Genomic DNA, 25,867 nt, shown 5'->3' with positions numbered 1-25,867 from the left:
ATTACCGAACTCGGATGTAACAAACCTTTAAAGGATGATCATCACGGTTTTAAGAGGGAAAAAGAACCTGGAAGGTGACAATGTATTTATTGTCTTGGCATATGCACATAATATGGTAGATTCCTTTGTACCAAGTACTGCTGAATCCAATTTCGAGCTATGATGGTAACTCGCTAACAGTGAGCTGCATGCTTTTAGAATTGGTTCCTGTTTTATATTTTAAAAAAACACTTTGTTCCCACTGATCAGTTGAAAAGTAAATATTTTTTGATATTGCTTCTGATTTAGATTTGAAAATGTCTGATAGATTTTAAGTGTCTGATGCTAGTCACGGCATAAATTAAACAACAATGTTCAACTGACACATAATACTGACTTTTCCCCCCCCCCCTCTCCTAGCGTTCCCTTGGTTTGGAATGGATATTGGTGGAACTCTTGTCAAACTTGTGTATTTTGAACCAAAAGACATCACCGCTGAAGAAGAACAGGAAGAAGTGGAGAACCTGAAGAGCATTAGGAAGTACCTGACCTCTAACATAGCTTATGGAAAAACAGGGATTCGGGATGTGCACCTGGAGCTGAAGAACTTGATCATGTGCGGACGCAAAGGGAACTTGCATTTTATCCGCTTTCCAACGCATTCCATGCCTAAATTCATCCAAATGGGGAGAGACAAAAATTTCTCGAGTTTACACACCACTATGTGTGCCACAGGAGGTGGTGCTTACAAATTTGAGGAGGATTTCAGAATGGTACGTCATAGTTGTGCAACTTAATTCCTGTGAGAGAATGTAGAAAGTGTCTTGTTTGGCAAACTGTTAGATCCATCCAGCCTGCAACAAACCACCTCTGTTCCAGTGGAAAAAGCTCTGACTTTTTTCAAGCAATTCTTCATACCTGTAGCCTGTTATTCTAGTGTACCCTACCATGGCTCCAATAACCCTCGTGTAATTGGGTACTCAAAACTGCATGCATTACCCGAACCACGGTCTAATCAACTTATTGTACAAATTCAACTTCACTTCCTTGTTTTTATATTTTTATGCCTTTCTCTACCTGAATTCCCCATCTTTAAAGATCTTTTTGTCAGTACCACTACATCTCTCTGTTCCTCTACTCTGTTGAAAGTCTTGCCATTTAGGATGTACCTTCCTTTCATTGTTCTTTAGCCCAATTCACATTTCTCTGTACTGAATTGCGTCTGCCATCAAGCTTCCCATTCTGCTAACCTGTTTATCACCTCTGACAATGGCCTTGCATTCTCACTCAAAATTTTCCATGCCTTTTAATTTGGTATCATCAGCAAACTTCTATATCATTCCTCTTGTGACTCAGTCTAAATCATTTATACCAATGGAGAACAACAGAGGACCCAGTACAGATCCCAAACCACATTATTACCTACAGCTACCAACCCAAAACCCATCATTTATCCTCACCATTATATCACTGCTGCAGTGATCCCAAATCCCATTGCCAAAGATACCATGTATATGGTACCAAATTATATAGATTATTGAACAGCTTTCTTCAAGATGCCTCCAGTCTAAAAGTTGCAGAAAGGTCTTAAATGTTTGGAAGTGGTTATAACAGAAAAACATTCACATTTGGATTGGCACGTCTATTTTCTGTTTAGTTGTATAACTAAAGAAAGATCTGGATGACCTAAATCTGAATAACCTATGTGAATTGATATCAAATGAACAAGGATGAGGTACATTTACTACTCTGGAATGCCATGTATGCTTTGTATATTACCGTTCTCTTGCAAAACAAACAGAAACGTAGGGCTCAAGTTTCGGCCTGAGTTGCTCCTATTTTTTTGGGAACAACTAGTTTAGAATGGGGTATCTTAGAAATTGCAATTCTTGGCATTTAGTTTGCTCCAGTTCTAGTCAGTTAGAATAGTTTGATATTAGAACAGAATTTTTTTTTCAAAAGGGGGCGTGTCCAGCCACTTACACCTGTTTTGCAAGTTTAGGCAGCGAAAACTTACTCCAAACTAACTTAGAATGGAGTAGGTGTAGATTTTTGTACGCTCAGAAAAACTTTGCCTACACTTTTATAAATCAGGCATAGGGAACGAGAGGTTGGGGGGTGGGGGGGGGGGTAAAGGGAAGTTTACAAATATGAAACTCATCACTTTTACAAATAAAGAACCATCATCAATAATAAATGATAAATAAATCAATAAATCAACCAATAAATCAATCCAAAAAAAAAATAATAATTTTTTTTTTAAATCAATAAATAAAAAATTACGTTTCCACTCACCTACTGCAGCACCGGGGGCCCTCCAACAGCGTGCTGAGACAGGGGCCCCCCGCAGTGTGTGTCTCACTGTCTGTCAGTGTCTGTGTTTCTGACAGGGGGAGAGGAGGGGGTAGGGGGAGAGGAGGGGGTAGGGGGAGAGGAGGGGGTGGGGGGAGAGGAGGAGGAGGAGGGGGTGGGGGGAGAGGAGGAGGAGGAGGGGGTGGGGGGAGAGGAGGAGGAGGAGGAGGGGGTGGGGGGAGAGGAGGAGGAGGAGGAGGGGGTGGGGGGAGAGGAGGAGGAGGAGGGGGTGGGGGGAGAGGAGGAGGAGGAGGAGGAGGGGGTGGGGGGAGAGGAGGAGGAGGAGGAGGAGGGGGTGGGGGGAGAGGAGGAGGAGGAGGAGGAGGGGGTGGGGGGAGAGGAGGAGGAGGGGGTGGGGGGAGAGGAGGAGGAGGAGGGGGTGGGGGGAGAGGAGGAGGAGGAGGGGGAGAGGAGGAGGAGGAGGAGGAGGGGGTGGGGGGAGAGGAGGAGGAGGAGGAGGAGGAGGGGTGGGGGGAGAGGAGGAGGAGGAGGAGGAGGGGGTGGGGGGAGAGGAGGAGGAGGGGGTGGGGGGAGAGGAGGAGGAGGAGGAGGGGGTGGGGGTAGAGGAGGAGGAGGAGGAGGGGGTGGGGGGAGAGGAGGAGGAGGAGGGGGTGGGGGGAGAGGAGGAGGGGGTGGGGGGAGAGGAGGAGGAGGGGGTGGAGGAGGAGGAGGAGGAGGGGGTGGAGGGGGTTGGGGGAGAGGAGGAGGAGGGGGTGGGGGGAGGAGGAGGAGGAGGGGGTGGGGGGAAGAGGAGGGAGGAGGGGGGAGAAGAGGAGGGAGGAGGGGGGAGAAGAGGAGGGGGGAGAAGAGGAGAGGGGAGGGGGGAGGGGGGGAGGGGGGGGAGAAGAGGGGGGGAAAGAGTGAGGGAGGGGAGGAGTGAGGGGGGGGAGGAGTGAGAGAGGGGGGGAGAGAGGAGAGGAGGAGGGAGAGAGAAGAGGAGGGAGAGAGAAGAGGAGGAGGGAGAGAAGAGGAGGAGGGAGAGGGAGGGGGGAGAGGGAGGGGGGGAGAGGGGAGGGAGGGGGGGAGAGGGGAGGCTGAATGGATCCGGCCCTCCCACGCAGCCTGCACAGTTTCAGGCACCTGGAGCTACTGCACATGCGCGCACACTGTAGCGTGCATGTGCAGAGGTCCCGGCACTGTTTTCAGCGCCGGGACCTGGCTCCGCCCCCCACAGCTTGTGCTGCGCTGCGCCGAGGGCCTGGATCGACCTGAGGGAGTGGAGAATATCGAGGTAAGTTTTCGGCGCGGTTTTGAGCGCGGAAATCAGGCATGGCTCGCAGGCAGCCCGAAACTTGACCCCTGTATACTGGCTTAGTTGGAAAAGTTTAGATTATACATTGCAGCATTGAATTTTCTACTGTTCTTTGGCACAAATGTTACTCACTGCATTTGCTTATTTGCTGTTTGTTTGACTACTGCTGTTTTCCAGATGGCTGATTTACAGCTCCACAAACTGGATGAGTTGGACTGTTTAATCCAAGGTCTGCTTTACATTGATTCTGTTGGGTACAATGGTCAGTCTGAATGCTACTATTTTGAAAAACCCACTGACCCCGACCAGTGCCAGAAAAAGCCGTATTGCTTAGATAACCCTTACCCAATGTTGCTGGTCAACATAGGTTCAGGGGTCAGCATCTTGGCTGTTTATTCCAAAGATAATTACAAAAGGGTGACCGGAACCAGGTAAGCGCACAGATATTCATAACCTTGTGTAAAATGGTAGACTGGCAGATTTACAGTCTTAAGCATGTCAGTGTATTGTGTGTGCCATTTAAAACTCCAAAATGGTTTCTGTTTGAATTGTACTGTTCTACCACTTTTATGTTGACTTTCTGAATTGGAGTGGAGGGTGGGAGAAAAAGATCATATAAAGACACATGATATGCAATGACAAGGCCAACTCTGATGTCTGTGGGTTCAATTCTTATATTTGGCTATTTTTCCCCCCTCCCTTTCCTGAAGGTGTTGACTCATGCTGTGTGGTATCTTGCCCATGTATCCATTTTTCATGTGTGACCCCAGGAAGTGGAAGGGCTAATTGAGATAGCAAGAGAGATAGAGAGGCACCACGGCTAAGGTTAATTCTATCCCCCCCCCCCCAGTATCCTCGTGCAAGTATCACTGTATAGCGATCTTGATCATTAGCTGATTCTAGACTAGGGTACTGAGGCCAGGTACAGCACCCTTACTGTTGCTTAGCAAATCAGCACTGACCAAGACTGAAAGCTGGAGTAATCTCTTCTATGTGACTCAGCTGCATCTTTTCTACGGGGCTATCTGGAAGCTCGGCTTCAGTTCTTTCTCATATGGTGTCGGTTGATCCCTGCTCGCCCAATGACACAATGTTGTCGATCAATATAATTAGGCTACGGCAATTTAATATGGGGTGCTTGCATTCAACCCCTAAATGAGAAGGCCAGCACAAGGAATGTGTAGTGTACTCTTAATAAGTTACTTTATTTGAATTATCTGCTCATTCAGCTACAGCTATTTAAATTGCTAATTCACGCCACTGGATATTTCTTTTTTAACTGTGAATTTAAAAAGTAGATGGTTTTAATATTAGACAATTTAAAGAAAGGGGTAGAAGCATTTCATACTTTGTGCATGCAAACTATTTTAATCGAGGGTGTCACATATAGAAGTCTGCGGGTAGTGTCATAAGCCTGTAACGGAGAAAAATTGAGTGCCATCCTCTTCTCAGCGATTAATATAAAAGAATTAAGCACATAGATTTGTGAAATGTTTGATCAATAAAGATCCCAAGGAAGGTTATTTCAACTATCACAAAACTGCATTTATTTCTTCAGTGGTTCCAGTTGACATTTTTGTTTCTAATGCTGCAGAATATATAGCTATATAAATAAAGTTTAAAAGATGCTAAAATCATTTTTTTTTTTAAAAGTATCATTTTGAAGAAAACTCTAAACCTAGCCATAAAATCAGCCATTGAATGTTAGAAATGCCTCCAGGAAGTACCTGACCATACAGACCCACCCTTGCGCGCTCTCAAGCTTGAGGCTTGAGATCAGCTGCACTTTCCAGACCCCTGAGTGAAGAGGATCCAGCAAGTAGCAGACTCCCAGGGGGCGCCAGTCAATCTGTTCATATCACACTGCTGGACTACAACTGATCTAACGCACCAATGTCAATGTGTGTGTCGTTCTGAAAGACTGAAACTCCTCGGCCCTTATTTTCACCATGATTGTGAGCCTTTTTTGGCGTGAAATACTCGCTTTCCAACTTTCGCAAACGTTTGGACGCCAGCGCTGGCTGCATGTGGCAGGTTTTTTTTAACCATAGTATTTATTGGCGCCGACCTGAGACAAAAAGGGAGCGTGTGGCGTTTTTGTGCACTTAATCGATTTTAGCCGTCCACAATTTTTTCCGGCGGGGCGCAAACTGGCCAAAATCACCGCAAAAAACCCCCATCTGCTAATTTAAGGAATCGGCGCGGAGCACAAGAGGACAGGAGCGACGCAATAAGAATACAAAATAAAATGAAAACATTTTCACTGGGAACTCTTTTTTTTGGAGCACGGGAAGAAGATTTCCGGGTCGAAAGGACTGCTCCTCCCGCTCCAATCCCGGACCATAGGACTGCTCTCCCCACTGCAATCCCGCGCCCAATGCCCAACCCCCCCCCCCCCCCCCCGCGCCCCACAGCGAGTTGAAATTCGGGAGCGGGAGGGCCATCCGGCCTGGGATTGCATCGGGTCCAGCGGGGCGGTGGGGGGAAGAGGATGAGTAACCAGGGGGAGCGGTGGCCGCTGGTCTAGCGGAGTGAGGGGGGGGTGGTGGGTGCGATGGCGGTGGGTCCAGCGCGAGGGTGGGGCCCTTTGGGCAGCGGTGAGGTTGCAGCCCTTTCAGAGGAGCGGGCTTCAGCTTGCTTCAGCATCTCTGGTTGCCCTGGCAACTTCAGCTTTTCGTGCATGCCCAGAGAGTTTTTAAGAGCAGACTTGAAGCAAACCCCCCTAGACTAACCTCGGCGAGCGCTGTGTCAATTTCAAATATTTTTTTGCCGACAGTCCCGATTTTTTTTTTTCTGGCGCAAACGTACTCACAAAAACTGTACGTTAACATGTGCAGGCACCAAAAATCCAGCAAGTGGAAAATAGCAGCCTGAGAATGCAAGTAAAGCTGTTTTCTCTTTCGTCTAATATAGTAATACCTTGGCAGAAGGCAGGTTTTCTCAAGCCAGTCCTCTTTGCTTGTTCGGAAAGGGATGTGAAGACTTCTTCACATTTCAGGATTGTTGATCATTTTCTTCTACACAACGGATTTTAAGTGTTGGTTTAAAACACTGATTTCTCACAATCAAATGTAAGCTGCAAGTGTTGAATTTGTGAGCTAGACAAGCCAGTTTGTGAATGTCTTGGCTCACTGGCTGCTTCAAACTCCGTTGCCTCATCCAAAGCCCATTAAGCAGGGTGCGCCCTATTCATTTTATAAATTGCAGGAGACGTTTCCTTTAAACCCACATTCCAAGGACGGAAGGGAGGTAATCGGTTTCATTGATAGGCCAGTCAGGATAGGATAATGACCAGGAAAGGTTAATTGACCCCATTAATGGGGATTTTGTGTTGTGATTTTATTATTTTTCTTCCATAGGGTTCTATGGGTTTTGAATCAAGATGAGATTTGTATGGTGTAATGAAAACTGAAAATTACCAATTAGAAGAGAAAAGCGACTTGAAGAAGCAATGTCGCATCAAGACTGTAATGTATATAATGACTTGAAAGACTTGTTACTGTAAACTCACTCAGGAACAAACCTGGTTCAACTTTATTCGCGCCCAAAGTGCGCACATGACATGGTACTCGCTCTTATATACCAGGGCCCGCGCACACGCGCGTACAGCCTGATGACCTCCGACAGTGGCGCCCCCTGGTGTCTGGTGATCCCAAGCATCAATACATAACAACATCCCCCTTTAAGATCTTAACATCAGTCTCTTTGCAAATTAAGACGGTCTTGTGCTTTTCGCTCACGAGTTGATCGTCTCAGTTCAACTCCAGTTCTGGGCGAGCGTTCTGAGTCAGTTATGACTGGAGGCTGAGCAACCGATCTGATGGGACTGGTAATGACCCTATCAGAGACTGAAAGTCCAGATTCAGTAATGACAGCAGAGTCTTCTGATGAATGAACATTGGTTGATTGGTCACTGACTGCATCTTCCTCAACCGGTTCCGGTTCATCCGTGTGCCGCAGTTTTATCTGATCAACATGTTTCCTGCATGTTTGCCCATTCTTGAGCATGACAATAAACACTCTGTTACCCTCCTGTTACAATACCGGCGATCCACTTTGGACCTTGACCATAACTCAGCACATAAACTAGATCGTTGACAGAGATGTCACATGACACAGCAGCATGATCATGATACCACGGCTGATTTTGACATCTGTTTTCAACATGATCATTCAAATCAGGGTGGACAAGAGAGAGCTTGGTCTTGAGACTTCTCATCAGTAGTTCAGCAAGGGAGACCCCGGTAAGCGTGTGGGGTCTTGTCCTGTAACTACATGACAAACGAGTCTGCAGTGAACCCTGAGTCACACGTTTCATGCTTTGCTTGATCGTTTGAACTGCACGCTCTGCTTGACCATTGACCCAGGTTTGAATGGAGCAGACCTTACATGTCTGATACCATTGAGTTTGATGAACTCCTGAAACTCGACTTGTGAAGCAAGATCCGTTATCGCTCACAACAATGTCGGGCAAACCATGAATAGCAAACATGACACGAAGGCTCTCAATAGTAGCTGTGGACGTACTGGATGACATAATAATACATTCTATCCACTTTGAATATGCATCCACCACAACAAAAAACATCTTTCCCAGGAAAGGGCCCGCAAAATCGAAGTGTATCCTCGACCATGGTTTTGGATGGCCATGACCAAAGACTCAGCGGAGATTCCGCTGGTACTTTACTTAGCTGCATGCAAGTATTGCACTCATGCACACATGATTCCAGATCAGAGTCAATTCCAGGCCTGGCAATGGCTTTCATCATGACGATACCGGGATGAGTGCTATGTAGTTCACGTACAAATTTTTCTCTGCCTTTCTTAGGCATAACAACACAATTACCCCACAGTAAACAATCTGACTGAATGGACAGCTCATCTTTGCGACGATTGTAAGATTTGGTCTCATCACACATCTCCATAGTATTGCAGACCAATCACCACTGAGGACACAACATTTCACAACCGATAAAATAGGGTCATGACTGGTCCAGATCCTAAATTGTTGAGCAGTGATGAGAGTTCCTTCACTCTCAAAAGCATCCATTACTAACAGTAGATCTGCAGATTGTGACGTCTCCACTTCCGGTATGGGCAAAGGCAGACTGCTCAGTGCACCGGCACAATTCTCAGTGCCAGGTCGATGACGGATAACTTAATCATAGGCAGACAACGTCAACTCCCACCTCTGGATACGGGACGAAGCATTGGTATTAATACCTTTGTTTTCGGAAAACAATGAAATGAGTGGATGGTGATCCATTTCGAGTTCAAAACGAAGACCACACAGTTACTGATGCATCTTTTTGACCCCTTACACACAGGCCAAAGTTTTTTCTACCATGCTGTAAGCTCGTTCCGCCTTTGATAAACTTTGAGGCATACGCAACAGGCTGTAGCTTACCCGACTCATTTGCTTGTTGGAGTACACAGCCAACCCCATATGATGAAGCATCACAGGCCAATACAAGAAGCTTACACGGATCATAGTGAACAAGTAAATTGTTCGAACAGAACAGATTCTTGGCTTTCTCAAAAGGTCTATCTTGAGATACACCCCAGACCCAGTTGTTGCCTTTTCTGAACAGCGTGTGCAGTGGCTGTAATAAAGTGCTCAATCTGGGTAAGAAATTATCGAAGTAGTTGAGTAGCCCAAGGAATGAGCGCAGCTCCGTCACATTCTGAGGCCTGGGTGCATTTTTGATGGCCTTGGTTTTCGAATCCGTAGGCCTGATGCCATCAGCAGCAATCTTCCTCCCCAGGAATTCAACTTCAGGTGTCATGAAGACACACTTCGAACATTTCAGCCTGAGTCCCACTTTGTCCAGACGATGAAGGACTTCTTCAAGATTGTTCAGATGTTCAGCAATGTCGTGATCTGTGACCAGAATGCCATTTTGAAACACGACGGTTCTAGGAAAGGACTTCAGTAGATTCTCCATGTTCCTCTGAAATATGTCTGCAGCCGAACGGATTCCAAAAGGACATCTGTTGTAGACACAGTCCTTTGAGTGTTGATGCAGGTACTATGCTTAAACAAAGGGGACTACAGTGGGATGAGGGCAGAGTTGGCTAAAGTAGACTGGAAACAAGGACTAAACGGTGGCACAATTGAGAAACAGTGGAGGACTTTTAAGGAGCTCTTTCATAGTGCTCAACAAATATATATTCCAGTGAAAAAGAAGAGCGGCAACAGAAAGGGATAACCAGCCGTGGATAACCAAGGAAATAAAGGAAAGTATCAAATCAAAGACCAATGCGTATAAGGTGGCCAAGGTAGTGGGAAACTAGAGGATTGGGAAAATTTTAAGCAACAGCAAAGAATAACTAAAAAAGCAATAAAGAAAGGGAAGATAGATTACGAAGGTAAACTTGCGCAAAACATAAAAACAGATAGTAAAAGCTTTTACAGATATATAAAATGGAAAAGAGTGACTAAAGTAAATGTTGGTCCCTTAGAAGATGAAAAGGGGGATTTAATAATGGGAAAAGTGGAAATTGCTGAGACCTTAAACAATTATTTTGCTTCTGTCTTCACAGTGGAAGACACAAAGACCATGCCAAAATTTGCAGGCCACAGGAATGTGGGAAGGGAGGTCCTTGAGACAATCACTATCACTAGGGGGTTAGTGCTGGACAGGCTAATGGGACTGAAGGTAGACAAGTCCCCTGGTCCTGATGAAATGCATCCCAGGATATTAAAAGAGATGGCGGAAGTTATAGCAGATGCATTCGTTATAATCTACCAAAATTCTCTGGACTCTGGGGAGGTACCAGCGGATTGGAAAACAGCTAATTTTACGCCTCTGTTTAAAAAAGGGGGCAGGCAAAAGGCAGGTAACTATAGGCCGGTTAGTTTAACATCTGTAGTGGGGAAAATGCTTGAAACTATCATTAAGGAAGAAATAGCGGGACATCTAGATAGGAATAGTGCAATCAAGCAGACGCACCATGGATTCATGAAAGGGAAATCATGGTTAACTAACTTACTGGAATTCTTTGAGGATATAACGAGCATGGTGGATAGAGGTGTACCGATGGATGTGGTGTATTTAGATTTCCAAAAGGCATTCGATAAGGTGCCACACAAAAGGCTACTGCAGAAGATAAAGGTGCGCGCAGTCAGAGGAAATGTATTAGCATGGATAGAGAATTGGCTGGCGAACAGAAAGCAGAGAGTCGGGATAAATAGGTCTTTTTCCGGTTGGAAATCGGTGGTTAGTGGTGTGCCACAGGGATCAATGCTGGGACCACAACTGTTTACAATATACATAGATGACCTAGAAGAGGGGACAGAGTGTCGTGCAACAAAATTTGCAGATGACACTAAGATTAGTGGGAAAGCGGGTTGTGTAGAGGACTCAGAGGCTGCAAGGAGATTTGGATAGGTTAAGCGAATGGGCTAAGGTTTGGCAGATGGAATACAATGTCGGAAAGTGTGAGGTCATCCTCCTTGGGGAAAAAAACAGGAAAAGGGAATATTATTTGAATGGGGAGAAATTACAACATGCTGAGGTGCAGAGGGACCTGGGGGTCCTTGTGCATGAATCCCAAAAGGTTAATTTGCAGGTGCAGCAGGTAATCAGGAAGGCGAATGGAATGTTGGCCTTCATTGCAAGAGGGATGGAGTACAAAAGCAGGGAGGTCTTGCTGCAACTGTATAAGGTATTGGTAAGGCCGCACCTGGAGTACTGCGTGCAGTTTTGGTCACCTTACTTAAGGAAGATATACTAGCTTTGGAAGGGATGCAGAGACGATTCACTAGGCTGATTCCAGAAATGAGGGGGTTACCTTATGATGATAGATTGAGTAGACTGGGTCTTTACTCCTTGGAGTTCAGAAGGATGAGAGGTGATCTTATAGAAACATTTAAAATAATGAAAGGGATAGACAAGATAGAGGCAGAGAGGTTGTTTCCACTGGTCGGGGAGACTAGAACTAGGGGGCACAGCCTCAAAATACGGAGGAGCCAATTTAAAACCGAGTTGAACAAGAATTTCTTCTCCCAGAGGGTTGTGAATCTGTGGAATTCTCTGCCCAAGGAAGCAGTTGAGGCTAGCTCATTGAATGTTTTCAAGTCAAAGATAGATAGATTTTTAACCAATAAGGGAATTAAGGGTTACGGGGAGAGGGCGGGTAAGTGGAGCTGAGTCCACGACCAGATCAGCCATGATCTTGTTGAATGGCGGAGCAGGCTCGAGGGGCTAGATGGCCTACTCCTGTTCCTAATTCTTATGTTCTTATGTGAGTTTCTTCGAAGTGTTGACAAACTCCTGTGTCATCTAGGCCGACGTCAGATCCAGTTTAGTGAATGACTTTCCAGCAGCTAGCATGGCGAACAGGTCATCAGCCTTCGGTAGCGGATACTGATCCCGTTTTGAAAATCGGTTAATTGTAACCTTGTAGTCTCCACAGAGAGTGACAGTGCCATCACTGTTCAATACAGGAACGATAGGACTGGCCGATTCGTTAAATTCAACCGGTGATATGACTACTTCACGTTGGAATCTGTCAAACTCAATTTCGACCTTTTCCCTCCTCATGTACGGAACAGACCGAGCATTATGATAGACAGGCCTTGCAAGAATCCAGATGCATCTGCACCTTGGCTCCAGTAAAATTGCCTATGCTCGGTTCAAACAAAGAATGAAACTTCTTCAGCACTTGAGCACACGAAGTGTCATCCATCGAGGACAATGCTTTGATATCATTCCAGTTCCACTTGATTTTCTTGAGCCAATTCCTGCCAAATTGCCTGGGAGGATCCATAATGGTAAATCGTGAACCACACCATCATACGATACGTTGACTACTGCACTGCCAATCACCGGTATGAGTTCCTTAGTGTAAGTACGCAACTTGGCATTGACTGGACTCAGCTTAGGCTTCACAGCCTCAGTGTCCCACAGCTTCTTGAATGTCCTTTGGCTCATTATTGACTGACTCGCACCCGTGTCCAGCTCCAATGATACAGGCACACCATTCAGCTTCACATTAACCATTATCGGTTGGCTCTTTGTCAGGAACGAATACAGGCCGTACACTTCCTCCTCTGGTATCTTGGGTTCCATATCCGGGCCAGCACTGGACTGGTCATCATCATCATCAATGTGATAAGCAGCAGCACAGTTGTGGGCACATTCACTGAAAATGCCCCACTTTCGAACAGCCTTTACAGATGTACTGTTTAAACCGACACTGATGAGACCGATGATTGCCCCCACAACTCCAACAGGGTGAAATCCGATTCGTATCAGTTGGCGGACTTTGAGCAGCTGCAGGCTTGACATAAGCAGTCAAGTAGGCCCTGCCATAAGCAGCTCTGCCAGAAGCGACACAGTGTTGTTAACAGTACTTGCCGTGGAACTCTTCGATGATATCTGCCTTAAATTATCATCAGTCGCCAAGCATGCCTGGGCAGTTGCGATGGCCTTGCTCAAATCCAGCGTTTCTGCAGCCAATAATTTCCGAAGGATCACATCATGGTTGATGCCGATCACGAAGAAATCTTGCAGCGTGTCTTCCAACGTGTTCCCGAACTTACACGGCTCAGCCAGACGCTTTGGATCGGCGACTAATCCCGACACCTCCTGGCCCTCAGCATGGACATGTTTGTAGAAGCGATAGCGTGAGATGACGATCCCCTCTTTTTTGACTTGAGATGTTCACGCACCAGAGCGTGCACAAATCCCCATACTCTTTGTCCGTTGGACGTGCAGGCGAGAGAAGATTCTTTGAGGCCATAAATTTTCAGACCACAAACGGTGAGGAAAACTGCCCTGCGCCTAACTGCGTCGGCCCCTCCCTCCATTTTGTTGGCCATGAAATTCTGATCCAGGCGGTCGATAAAATCCGCCCAGTCCTCGCCATCCACGAATCTCTCCAGAGTTCCAATGGGTGCCCGTTGTACATGCGAAGGTTCTTAAGTTAGTGTAATGTATATAATGACTTGAAAGACTTGTTACTGTAAACTCACTCAGGTGCAAACCTGGTTCAACTTTATTCGCGCCCAAAGTGCATACATGACATGGTACTCGCTCTTATATACAGCCCGATGACCTCCCTCAGTGGCGCCCCCTGGTGTCTAGTGACCCCAAGCATCAATATATAACAAAGACATAGACAGCATGTGTGATGAACACACAGCTTTTTATTTAGTAGATCTTCTATTGTGTTCCTCAGATTGAACTGGAGGATCTGTTTAGGAAAGCACGGAGTAATTAAAGACAGTCAGCATGGAATTATTAAGGGAAGTTCGTGTCTGACTAACTAATCTACATTGGCTTTAGCAAAGAGGTTATGCTTGAACTGTATAAAACACTTGTTAGGCCACCAGAGGATGATGGGTGTCTGGGACTCGCTGTCTGAAAGGGTGGTAGAGGCAGAAATCCTCTATGCATTGGAAAAGTACTTGGATATGCATTTTAAGTGCCGTAATCTGCAAGGCTACGGACAAAGAGCTGGAAAGTGGGTTTAGGCTGGATGGCTCTTTTCGGCTGGCACAGACACGATGATGCGAATGGCCTCCTTCTGTGTGGTAAATTTCGATAACTCTGTGATGCCGGTTTTATAACGACAGGACTCTTATACCATGTGACACTGTGTTATTCAGTAAGTGAATCTTCCATGGCATTACCCATGGATTTGTAGGGGTTGAGTGCTTCCCTGTGGCGGGCTGCTGGTAGTCAGTGGCCAGGGATGAGGCGGAGTTTTAAGGTTCACACTGGAAAAATTAAATAAGTATGAAAGTCTGAAGTCTGCCGCATACCCGTGGGGTGTAGAAAGCGACATCAGTGTGACCACATGCCCGTTGGGTGCAAGGAACACTGATTGGCTTAAATTTCCCATTCACTGAAAAGCCAGTAACGAGCATAAAAGTTGTCAATCAAAATCCAAAGAGGAACCAATCAAATCCCTCAACAAACCAAAAAATTGGAAATCTTTCTGGCGGATTCCCTACTATTTATATCCTATAATCCAAACCCCATCTCTCCTTCCAACCGATGCATCCCTCACCGCCACCCTCTCAGGACTCAATAGACTTCAGCCATCAGCAGGCAGCACCAGATCCACCCACAGCCACCGACTGCATCACTTGGTCCAACATGGACTCCACGTCCCAAGACGCAATGTTCACCGCACATGTAAGTGCTCACAACTCCAACTTCTGCTCCACTCCCTGCTCAATCGCCTCCATCTCAACTTATTTTTTTTATCCTCTGCATGCTGAACCAACCTCTTCCCCCTCCACCTGCCCCTTTAGCCAACACTTGACCTCTGCCTTGATGACCATCTTCTGATCAACTTGGCTTAACCTCCCCTGCTCTGCACTGAATTCCAACACAAGTGTCCTCAATCCTTCCACTTTAGCTGTGCAGAAAACCCACCTGGTTGGAGACTCACCTGTCAGTAGGGTCTGCAGAGACGGGCCATTGGTGCAGTGCTTTGATTCCAGCAGAAATATTGCCATTGAAAGACTTGGTTCTGTTGCTGTCTTTCCTTCCCTGGACCAGATTGTGAAGATTTGTGGGAGAGCTGGATGAGACTGAATAAAACAGGAAATGCAAGATGGTGGAAAGTTGAGATACAATGAAATGGAGATGGACATGATTAAGTTGTCACAAAATGTGACAACCAGAGGGACTAGGTGGATTACATAAAGAAGAAAAAAATAGAGAAAGGAACTGAAACACAGCAACTTAACCCAGTTTGTGCACAAAAAATTTAGGTTTTTCAAGTCAAATGAAAGGCGTAGATTTTTATATTTGTAAAGTTTGAAAAGACCTTTATGTGGATTAATAATGAGGATTTCTGTCCTACAGTTCTGTAGTTATCTTGGTTGCAATCGTTCTCAATGGGTTATAAATTATGAAATGGTTTGTTATTTAACTCTGAATATGTAATTAATTGATTTTCTGATGTAACCTGGATTAATTTTTTTGTGTACTGTAAATATGGAATAATTAGTATTAGCCCACATGATTTGCCACAGCACGACATTCCACAATGTCACCGATTTTCACACGGCATGTGTAGCAATTTTCAGTTCAAGTACCACAATTTGCATAAATATCCAAGAGGCAGTGGATATGGTTGTGTTTGAATGGTAATAGTAAAGACATCTTACTGTAATTATGCAGGGCCCTGGTGAGACCGCACCTGGAGTATTGGGTACAGTTTTGGTCTCCTTACCTAAGGAAGGCTATACTTGCCATAGAGGGAGTGCAACGAAGGTTCACCAGACTGATTCCTGGGATGGGGGATTGTCCTATGAGGAGCGATTGAGCATACTAGGCCTATATTCTCTCGAGTTGAGAAGAATGACAGGTGATCTCATTGAAACATATAACATTCTTACAGGGTAGATGCAGGGAGGATGTTTCCTCTGGCTGAGGAGTCTAGAACCAGGGTTCACATTCTCAGAATAAGAGGCCAGCCATTTAGAACTGAGATGAGGAGAAACTTCTTCACTCAGAAGGTGGTAAATCTTTGGAATTCTCTACCCCAGAGGGCTGTGGAGGCTCAGTCCTTGAATATATTCAAGACGGAGATAGATTGATTTTTGGATATTAAGGGATAAGGGGATAATGCAGAAAAATGGAGTTGAGGTCGAAGATCAGCTATGATCTCATTGGATGGCGGAGCAGGCTCGAGGGGCTGAATGGCCTACTCCTAGTTCTTATGTAACACTCTTGTTATCTGACACTGAGTGTTTTCATAAGGCAAAGTGAGAGCTATAAAGGAGATAGGTGACCAAAAGGGAGAGGGCTAGGTGAAAACAACACTAACAATGAAAAAGTTATCCTTTATCACATCTTAAATGTCCCAAAGTACTTCACACGTGGTCATTTACTTTCAAGTACAACCACTGTTGTTATGTAGGCAAACACAGCAACCATCGTCTGCACACGATCTGACATACAGTAGTCAGACGAGTGACCAATTAATCTGGTTTTGGTGATTGTTTGAGGGAGGAAGGGTAACCAGGATATTGGGTGAACTCCCATCTCCTCTTTGAAATCGTACCATGAGATAAGTGTCATACAGGGAGGGACCTCAAAGCAGAGAAAGGCGAACAGAATAACAGAAGTATATTCAAGACTGAGATCGATAGATTTTTGGATAGTGAGGGACTCTAGGCATATGGGGATCGGGTGGGAAGGTGAAGTTGAGGTAGAATATCAGCCCCATAATCTTATTAAAAGGCGGAGCTGGTTCCAAGGACCGAATGGCCGACCCTTGCTCCTATTCCTTCAAATAGAAGGAAGGAGACAGAAATTCAAGCGTAGAAGACCGTTACAGAAAGCGAGACTATAGATAGGGTTGTTTTTCAACCTTTGCTTTGATCCAAAGTAGGAACACCACCACCACCAGACGTTCCAGCGCAGCCCTTATTTCACACAAACAGTGATATCCAGCCTGGATTGGACTTCCTACTGGGAGCTTTGCAAAGGTGGTGATGGGAGGGAAACAAAACATCCAGTGTGTTAACAGCTTGAATTTACAGGGCTGTCGCTGCTAAAACTCAGTAGCCACATGTGGGTGCAAATATTTTGGCTGCTTTTCAGAGGCTGTGTGGGCCAGAAGCAAAGCTAGCAAAAACCAGTGCATGGCAAAACAAATATGGAAGCAGGAAACAGAATCGGTGCGCAAATAATGGAGTCGCGCGTATCCAAAACCCCCCTATTTGTTGGATAATGAAGTAGAAGCGCTGTTTCATGAGGCGAGTGTAAAGAAGGCTACATCCCTCTTTGGCACTCTTCCCGGTGGACAGGAGTACAGCATGCCAAGCAGGAGCTGGCAATTTGTACAGTACTCAAAGGACCAATGAACAGATACAGAAGAAGCTGGCAAGATATGGCCACACAATCATACCCATACCATGTTGATCTTCCTGGCAGAAAACACTAAAAACATCCCAATAGTTGGATAATCAAGGGGCTATAAGGAGGGAGGAACTTAATACAATCGCTATCACTAAAGTACTCAGTAAAATAATGGGACTAAAGGCGGGAAAATCCCCAGGACCTGATGGCTTACATCCTAGGGTCTTAAAAGAAGTGACTGCCGAGATAGTAAATGCATTGGGTGTAATCTACCAAAATTCTCTGGATTCTGGGGTGGTCCCAGCGGATTGGAAAACCGCAAATGTAACGCCCCTATTTTTAAAAAAAAAGGAGACAGACAAAAAGCAGGAAACTATAGACCAGTTAGCCTAACATCTGTCGTTGGGAAAATGCTGGAGTCCATTATTAAGGAAGTAGTAGAGGACATTTGGAAAAGCATAATTCAATCAAGCAGAGTTAGCATAGTTTTATGAAAGGGAAATCATGTTTAACAAATTTGTTGGAGTTTTTTGACGATTTAACAAGCAGAGTGGATAAGGGGGAACCAGTGGATGTGGTGTATTTGGATTTCCAGAAGGCATTCGACAAGGTGCCATATAAAAGGTTACAGCACAAGGTGGAAGTTCACGGGATTTGGGGGTAATATATTAGCATGGATAGAGGATTGGCTATCGAATGGAAGAGAGTTGGGATAAATGGGTAATTTTCCGGTTGGCAAACAGTAACTAGTGGGGTGCCGCAGGAATCGATGCTGGGGCCTCAACTATTTAAAACTATTTACTTCGGACCCAAGCCTTTAACCTCTTTTTACACGTCCTCCTCCTGCTTTTTCTCTCTTTCCCTCAATGGTCAATATCTAACTTGTTGTGAAGCGTCTTGGGACTTTTAATAACTTTAAATGCACTATGTAAATAACAGTTGTTATTATTTACAATCTGTATTCATGACTTGGATGAAGGGACCTAGTGTAATGTTTGCTGATGATACAAAGATGGGTGGGAAAACGAATTGTGAGGAGGACACACAAAATCTGCAAAGGGATATAGACAGGCTAAGTGAGTGGGCAAAAAATTGGCAGATGGAGTATAATATGGGAAAATGTGAGGTTATTCACTTTGGCAGAAAAAATAGAAAAGCAAATTATAATTTAAATGGAGAACAATTGCAAAGTGCTGCAGTACAGAGGAGCCTGGGGGTCCTTGTGCATGAAACACACAAAGTTGGTATGCAGGTACAGCAAGTAATCAGGAAGGCAAATGGAATGTTAGAAACATAGAAAATAGGAGCAGTAGTTGGCCATTCGGCCCTTCGAGTCTGCACCACCATTCAATAATGTTCATGGCTGATCCTCTATCTCAACACCATATTCCCGCTTTCTCCCCATGCCCCTTGATGCCTTTTCTGTCTAGAAATCTGTCTATCTCCTTCTTAAATATATTCAGTGACTTGGCCTGAACAGCCTTCTGTGGTAGAGCATTCTAAAGGTTCACCACCCTGAGTGAAGAAATTTCTTCTCATCTCAGTCCTAAATTTCGAACCCCGTATCCTGAGACTGTGACCCCTTGTTCTCGACTTCCCAGCCCCGGGGAAACATCCTCCCCGCATCCAGTCTGTCCAACCCAGTCAGAATTTTATACGTTTCAATGAGATCCCCTCTCATTTTTCTAAACTCTAGTGAATACAGGCCTAGTCAACCCAATCTCTCCTCATACGACAGTCCTGCCATCCCAGGAATCAGTCTGATAAACCTTCATTGCATTCTATCTGTGGCAAGTATATGCTTTCTTAGGTAAGGAGACCAAAACTGCACACAATACTCCAGGTGTGGTCTCATGTGAGGTTATCCACTTTGGTGGCAAAAACACAAAGGCAGAATATTATCTGAATGGGGTAGATTAGGAAAAGGGGAGGTGCAGCAAGACCTGGGTGTCATGGTACATCAGTCTTTGAAGGTTGGCATTCAGGTACAGCAGGCGGTGAAGAAGGCAAATGGTATGTTGGCCTTCATAGCTAGGGGATTTAAGTATAGGAGCAGGGAGGTCTTAATGCAGTTGTACAGGGCCTTGGTGAGGCCTCACCTGGAATATTGTGTTCAGTTTTGGTTTCCTAATCTGAGGAAGGACGTTCTTGCAATTGAGGGAGTGCAGCGAAGGTTCACCAGACTGATTCCCGGGATGGCATGACTGACATATGAGGAGAGACTGGATCGACTGGGCCTGTATTCATTGGAGTTTAGAAGAATGAGAGTGAATCTCATAGAAGCATATAAAATTCTGACGGGACTGGACAGGTTAGATGCAGGAAGAATGTTCGCGATGCTGGGGAAGTCCAGAACCAGTCTAAGGATAAGGGGTAAGCCACTTAGGACCGAGACGAGGAGAAACTTCTTCACTCAGAGAGTTGTTAACCTGTGGAATTCTCTACTGCAGAGAGTTGTTGATGCCAGTTCATTGCATATATATTCAAGAGGGAGTTAGATATGGCACTTACGGCTAAAGGGATCAAGGGATATGGGTGGAAAGGGGTACTGAGGTGAATGATCAGCCATGATCTTATTGAATAGTGGTGTAGGCTCGAAGAGCCGAATGGCCTGCTCCTGCACTTATTTTCTATGTTTCTATGTTTCACCAAGGCCCTGTATAACTGTAGTAAGACATCCTTGATCCTACACTCATATCCTCTTGCAATGAAGGCCAACATACCATTTCCCTTACTAACTGCTGACTGCACCTGCATGTTTGCTTTCAATGACTGGTGTACAAGGACACCCAGGTCCCTCTGTACATCGACATTTCCCAAGCTATCACCATTTAAATAATACTTTGTCTTTATGTTTTTCCGACCAAAGTGGATAACTTCACATTTATCCACGTTATTCTGCATCTGCCATGTGTTTGCCCACTCACTCAACCTATCTAAATCACCTTGCAGAGTCTTTGCATCCTCCTCACAACTCACAATCCCACCTAGTTTTGTGTTGTCAGTAAACTTGGAAATATATTTGGTTCCCTCATCCAAATCATTTTTATATATATATATATTATATATATATTGTGAATAGCTGGGACCCAAGCACTGATTCCTGTGGTACACCACTAGTCACTGCCTGCCACCCAAAACAAGACCTGTTTATTCCTACTCTGTTTTGTGACAGTTAACCAATTTTCAATCCATGCCAGTATATTACCCCCAATCCTATGGGCTTTAATTTTGCACACTAACCTTCTTTGTCAGATTTTTTCAAAGACCTGAAAATCCAAATACACTACATCCACTGGTTCTCCCTTATCAATTCTATCTGTTACATCCTCAAAAAAAACTCCAGTAGGTTTTTCAAACACTATTTTCTTTTCATAAATCCATGTTGACTTTGTCTAATCCCGTTGATAGTTTCTAAGTGTCCCGTATGTTGGCCTTTATTGCAAGGGGGATAGAGTATAAAAGCAGAGAAGTCCTGTTACAACTGTACAGAGTATTGATGAGGCCACACCTAGAGTACTGTGTACAGTTTTGGTCTCCGTATTTAAGGAAGGATATACTTGCATTGGAGGCTGTTCAGAGAAGGTTCACTATGCCGGAGATGAGCGGGTTGACTTATGAAGGTAGGTTGAGCCTATACTCATTGGAGTTCAGAAGAATGAGAGGTTATCTTATCGAAACCTATAAGATAATGAGGGGGCTCGACAAGGAGGATGCAGAGAGGATATTTCCACTCATGGGGGAAAATAAAACTGGGGGATATAGACTCGGAATAAGGGGTCGCCCATTTAAAACTGAGATGAGGAGGAATTTCTTCTCTGAGGGTTTTAAATCTATGGAATTCTCTGCCTCAGAGAGCTGTGGAGGCTGGGTCATTGAATATATTTTAAGGCAGAGGTAGACAGATTTTTGAGTGATAAGAGAGTAAAGGCTTTTGGGGTGTGGGCAGGGAAGTGGAGCTGAGTCCATGATCAGATCAGCCATGATCTTATTAAATGGCAGAGCAGGCTCGAGGGGCCAAATGGTCTACTCCTGCTCCTATTTCTTGAGTTCTTATACCACATACCAGGTTGAGGCCCTGTGTATGCATGCTGCATAGTGTTGGTCATCAACTAGCGACATGTTTACTGCTGACTCCAGACCTTCCAAAATCTTCATTGCTTATCATGCCTGCTCATCTTATAAGGGCAAATTGTAGCAACACAACCTATCTGCACGATGCAGATTGGACACATGTATGTCGCTGCGTATGTGCTTCTTCAACATACAGCATCTTGAGACTGCTCAGCTTGCACAAGAGGACTTAAAGAACCGACTCAACTGAAGGAGGACCAGCAATTACACACGTCTGATTTCCTTTCAAGAGGTAATCCTGCACATCTGCTTCTTGAAGACAAATGAAGCTAAAGGCCTCTTCCAAACTCGGGGCTCATACCTTTCCCCACCACACCTTGTCCTCTTCAGTCACTCGTGCACAATGCAAACATCACACACCATATCTTGGAGCCAGCATAAGCCTGTTAGCATGGCCAGGAACAAGAGACGCTCCCCAACACCAGCACAGCGGTGTACATCCCAGTGACCGAACTTCGGGAGGGAGCACTGGGTGAGTCACCGTGCACAGATGAGGAAGGGGGTGATGTTGGAGGAAGAGCAAAGAACCTGCCGCCTGGTTAACCAATGGTCCCCATTCATTAAAAAAAAAACAAGTGTGATGAAAGCGCCGTTATGCTTCTGCTGCTATTCAGGAGGGAAAGGAGCTGAAAGTGTTGGCTGCTCGATGTATGAATCAGATGATACATGTATGGCCAATGCTTTGCTTGATTCTGTAGCCAGAAAATTGAGGGCGGTGGTGACAACCGGCAGCACAACTGTACACATCTGTCCTGATGTTGCAGGTTGGTGGCAGGTGCCCTTTTGGTGGCTGTAAATTGCATCTGTGCTTGCCCAGAGCTGCTTGTGATGGTTGGTTTTGGCTATTACTGGGTAGCTATGCCAGGGCTTGCAATCTGGTTGGTGACATGGCTGGTGCTGCCAGTGTGGTTCTCGTGCTAACTGGTTTTCCTGGCATGCAGCCTTTTCATCCTACACCATTGCAGCCAATAGATACTACAAATTGGGTACTTTTAAAAGCATTAATTTTCTTTTAACCTGCATGGTGCGCGGTATTCGTGTTGAGCAGTCCCTTGTATCGAAGATGACCCTCTTCCACACCAAAAAAGGTGTTCACAGGTGTTTCAATGAGAGACCTGATGTTCTAGGTTCTGAACTATATATTGAAGGGCGGAAGATGCCTGTGTATGGATTCTTTTAACGTGTGGTGGCCGTTGCACACCAGCCACCACACGGGCTTGACAGAGCTAGGTCTTGATCCAAGTGGCAAGAGTTAACCAAGTCGACTGGAGACCAAGCTTTGCTGCACGGATCTAGTGCGCACACATGCTCCTACTATCCATAGATCGCAGTGTGGGCTGGCCCGTGCTGTGCCTGGGCCCTCGCCTCTTCTGGGCTCTGCGTAATAACAAAAGGCACAGTCTAGTCTAATGGGATTAGGGAATGGATCTTGTCAGCCTTGCTCACTGGCAGCACTCTCGCCCCTGAGTCATGGGTTCAATTGCCATTCCAGAGATTCGAGCACATATTTAGGCCGAGACTCGCAGTGCCAGTGCTGTGGAGTGCAGCACTGATGGAGGTGCTGTCTTTCCAATGAGTCTGCCCTTTCAGGTGGACATAAGAAATTCCACACCCACTATTTGAAGAGCAGGGAAATTCTTTCCAGGAGGTGCAGATAAGTGCCAGAGCTACACTTCTTGAGCCAATACTAGCACAAAAAAAAATTAAAAGCGATTTAAAAGGTGCTTATTAGTGCCGTTGTACTTTTTAAAAAAAAAAAAACATTTTTAAATGAAGCATAATTTTAAGAGCTTCTTTGAAGGCCCACAAACGGGCGCAATTAGCGGAAACTCGCCATCGTGATAATTCACTCTGGGATTGTGGCCAGTTTAGAAGGTGGGGGCAGCTTCCAGCAAAAGTCTAGCGCAAAATTCATGGAAACTCGATTTGCACTTGAAATTCCTCTATCTTTTGCACTGGTTTCACTGATCTGGGGCAAATTGCGCTGGAAATAGCAGTGCAACCTAGCAGAAACTCCAGGCCACTGTTGAAAGAAAGAAGATTGCAGCTTATATATTCTAAATGATATGTTTCACATATAATTAACTTTGGAATGTAGTGAGTCTTGTCGGCAGTTGCAGCAGCCATTTTTGTGCACAGCTAAATTACACAAACAGCAAATAAGCAAAGGACGAGTTAAGCCGTCGTATCCGTTGATGAATCTTGGCAAGGAGCTCTCCCTGCTTTTATTTCAATAATGTTGTGGGATCTTTGATATCCAACTAAAGCAGCATTTCAGGCAGACGGGGGCTTCTGTATCACATTTTATCCAAAGGACACTGTATCCTGCAGTCAGAAGCATCGTTGCTCCCTAAGCCACACAGTCAGAGCCCCTTTTCATATCCGCCTTTTATGCATGATCTGTCTTTCAGCTGAATTCCTATTGAAATCCCTTTTTCAATTACTTCAGCTTCGAGTGATTTTGCAGACCATATTCAGCCAATTTTGTTTGTACAAAGAACTTTTTTTTTTTAAATGTTAAAGAGCCAAAAATAATACTGATGGCACTGAAATAATGGAGCTTTAAAAGCTCCGTTAGCTGCATTGAGCTGCCCCTTTCTTTGGGCTAAAATGTGGCCCTCCGGTTAAAACGGCGCACTTTCGCCTTGCCTGACGTGCGGCAACTTTGTGCTCCAAAAACGGCGCTGAAAATTTACCTCCGTATTCTCTCCGCTCCGTGGACCGTCATAGACCTTGGCATAGCGTGGCAAAAGCAGTGGGGGGACGGAGCTACAGCCCTGCGCCGAAAACAGTGCCGGCAGCTGCGCACATGCGCAGTGGAGTCCGCGCGCATGCGCAGTAGCTCCTCGCCCTCCCAGCGCGTCCTGCAGGTTGTGAGCCTGACCTGATGCTCGCTGCCCCTATCCCTGGCCAAAGGGATGACCCGATGCTCTTCAACAGCACTGCACTGGTAAACTATGCTGCACAACACAAGAGCCATGGTTGAAGTAAGTTAGGGGTGCTCGCAGGAGTAGCATGTCTGTCAGACAGGTTCCCACAGAGTTCATGGAATCCTGTTGTTTGGAAGCACCAGCAGCCATAGTGAATCGCTAAGCAGAGTGTGCACAGTTGCATACATGAGCCGTTGGGACTCGTGTACAAGGAACTTTTTTTTTTAATAGCCGGGTGGGAGGGGTAGCATTTTGTCCTCTAAAGAAAAGTCCAGTTCTGATGCAGTTAAACATATTTCTGTAATATTAAATTTTAAATTTTCATAACAATAAGCTAGCGAGGCTAGTGGTGATCTGGGGCATTAATATGCTGTCCAGAGATGGAGGTCATAGCTAGTCCAAAGACATGCTGGCATCGATGCTGCTTAATTTCTCAGGTCAATCCATCGTTTAACTAGATTTTGGGTGTCAATATGTTGAAATGGAGAGAGCATTTTAGACTATGAAAGATAGTTTTCATTTAATGTTGATAGGATAGCCAATCTGTGTGAACTAATGTACCAGCCTTGAGCCCTTGGTGACTTAAGTTTTATTTATTTATTTATTTATTATTGATGGTTTTTATGCTTCTTTAATGTTGTGAAGGTGTTTAGTGCTTTGCAAGGTCTCTTCACTTCCCTTCTCTCCCCCTACCCACCCCCCCCCCCCATATCTCTGGCTACCTGCGCTGATTTCTTAACTCTCCGCAAGGGTTTTCTGTGCAGCCACAAGTGGCCACAAACGCTGGCCTAAGTTAGTTTGGAGCGACTAATAGCTGTCCAAACTGGCTTAAATGGCCTAAACAGGCGTAGGTGGCTGTTTACGCCCCCTTTTGGGGAAAAAAAAACTAAACTTTAAAAAAAAATCCTAACTAACTCATTTACACTGGTGCAAATTAAGTGTGCAGAGTGGGGATTTTTAAGATACTCCAGAAAAATCAAGTTGCTTCAAAAAAAATGGAGCAACTCCTGGAGAAATTTGGGCCCAAAAATGAATGGAAAACTTCACGAGGCAATTTGAATTTAATTATATTGATAAGAAAAAGAAAGACTTGCATTTATATAACACCTTTCATGATCTCCGGACGTCCCAAAGCGCTTTACAGCCAATGAAGTACTTTTTAAGTATAGTCACTGATGTGATCTGATGTAGGAAATGCGGCAGCCAATTTGTGCACAGCAAGCTCCCACAAACAGCAATGTGATAATGACCAGAAAATCTGCTTCTGTGATGGTGATTGAGGGATACATATTGGCCAGGACACCAGGGATAGCTCTCCTGCTCTTCTTGAAAATAGTGCCATGGAATCTTTTATGTCCACCTGAGCAGGCAGAAGGCGCCTCGGTTTAACG

The 25,867-nt window shown here is 45.2% G+C and overlaps 1 protein-coding gene across 1 annotated transcript in view; it reads left to right on the top strand.

Moving 5' to 3' along the window:
* The window catches only part of LOC139259616 (pantothenate kinase 1-like), a 106,408-nt gene that overhangs the window by 48,928 nt on the left and 31,613 nt on the right, over positions 1–25,867 (top strand). Inside the window, exons 2-3 of the mRNA XM_070875101.1 lie at positions 400–752; positions 3,761–4,014. Coding sequence (XP_070731202.1) covers positions 400–752; positions 3,761–4,014 — 607 coding nt within the window. The remainder of the gene's footprint in view (positions 1–399; positions 753–3,760; positions 4,015–25,867) is intronic.

The sequence above is a fragment of the Pristiophorus japonicus genome, chromosome 3, assembly GCF_044704955.1.
Source record: "Pristiophorus japonicus isolate sPriJap1 chromosome 3, sPriJap1.hap1, whole genome shotgun sequence".
Taxonomy (NCBI): Eukaryota; Metazoa; Chordata; class Chondrichthyes; family Pristiophoridae; genus Pristiophorus; species Pristiophorus japonicus.
This window is presented reverse-complemented; position numbering and strand designations above follow the sequence as displayed.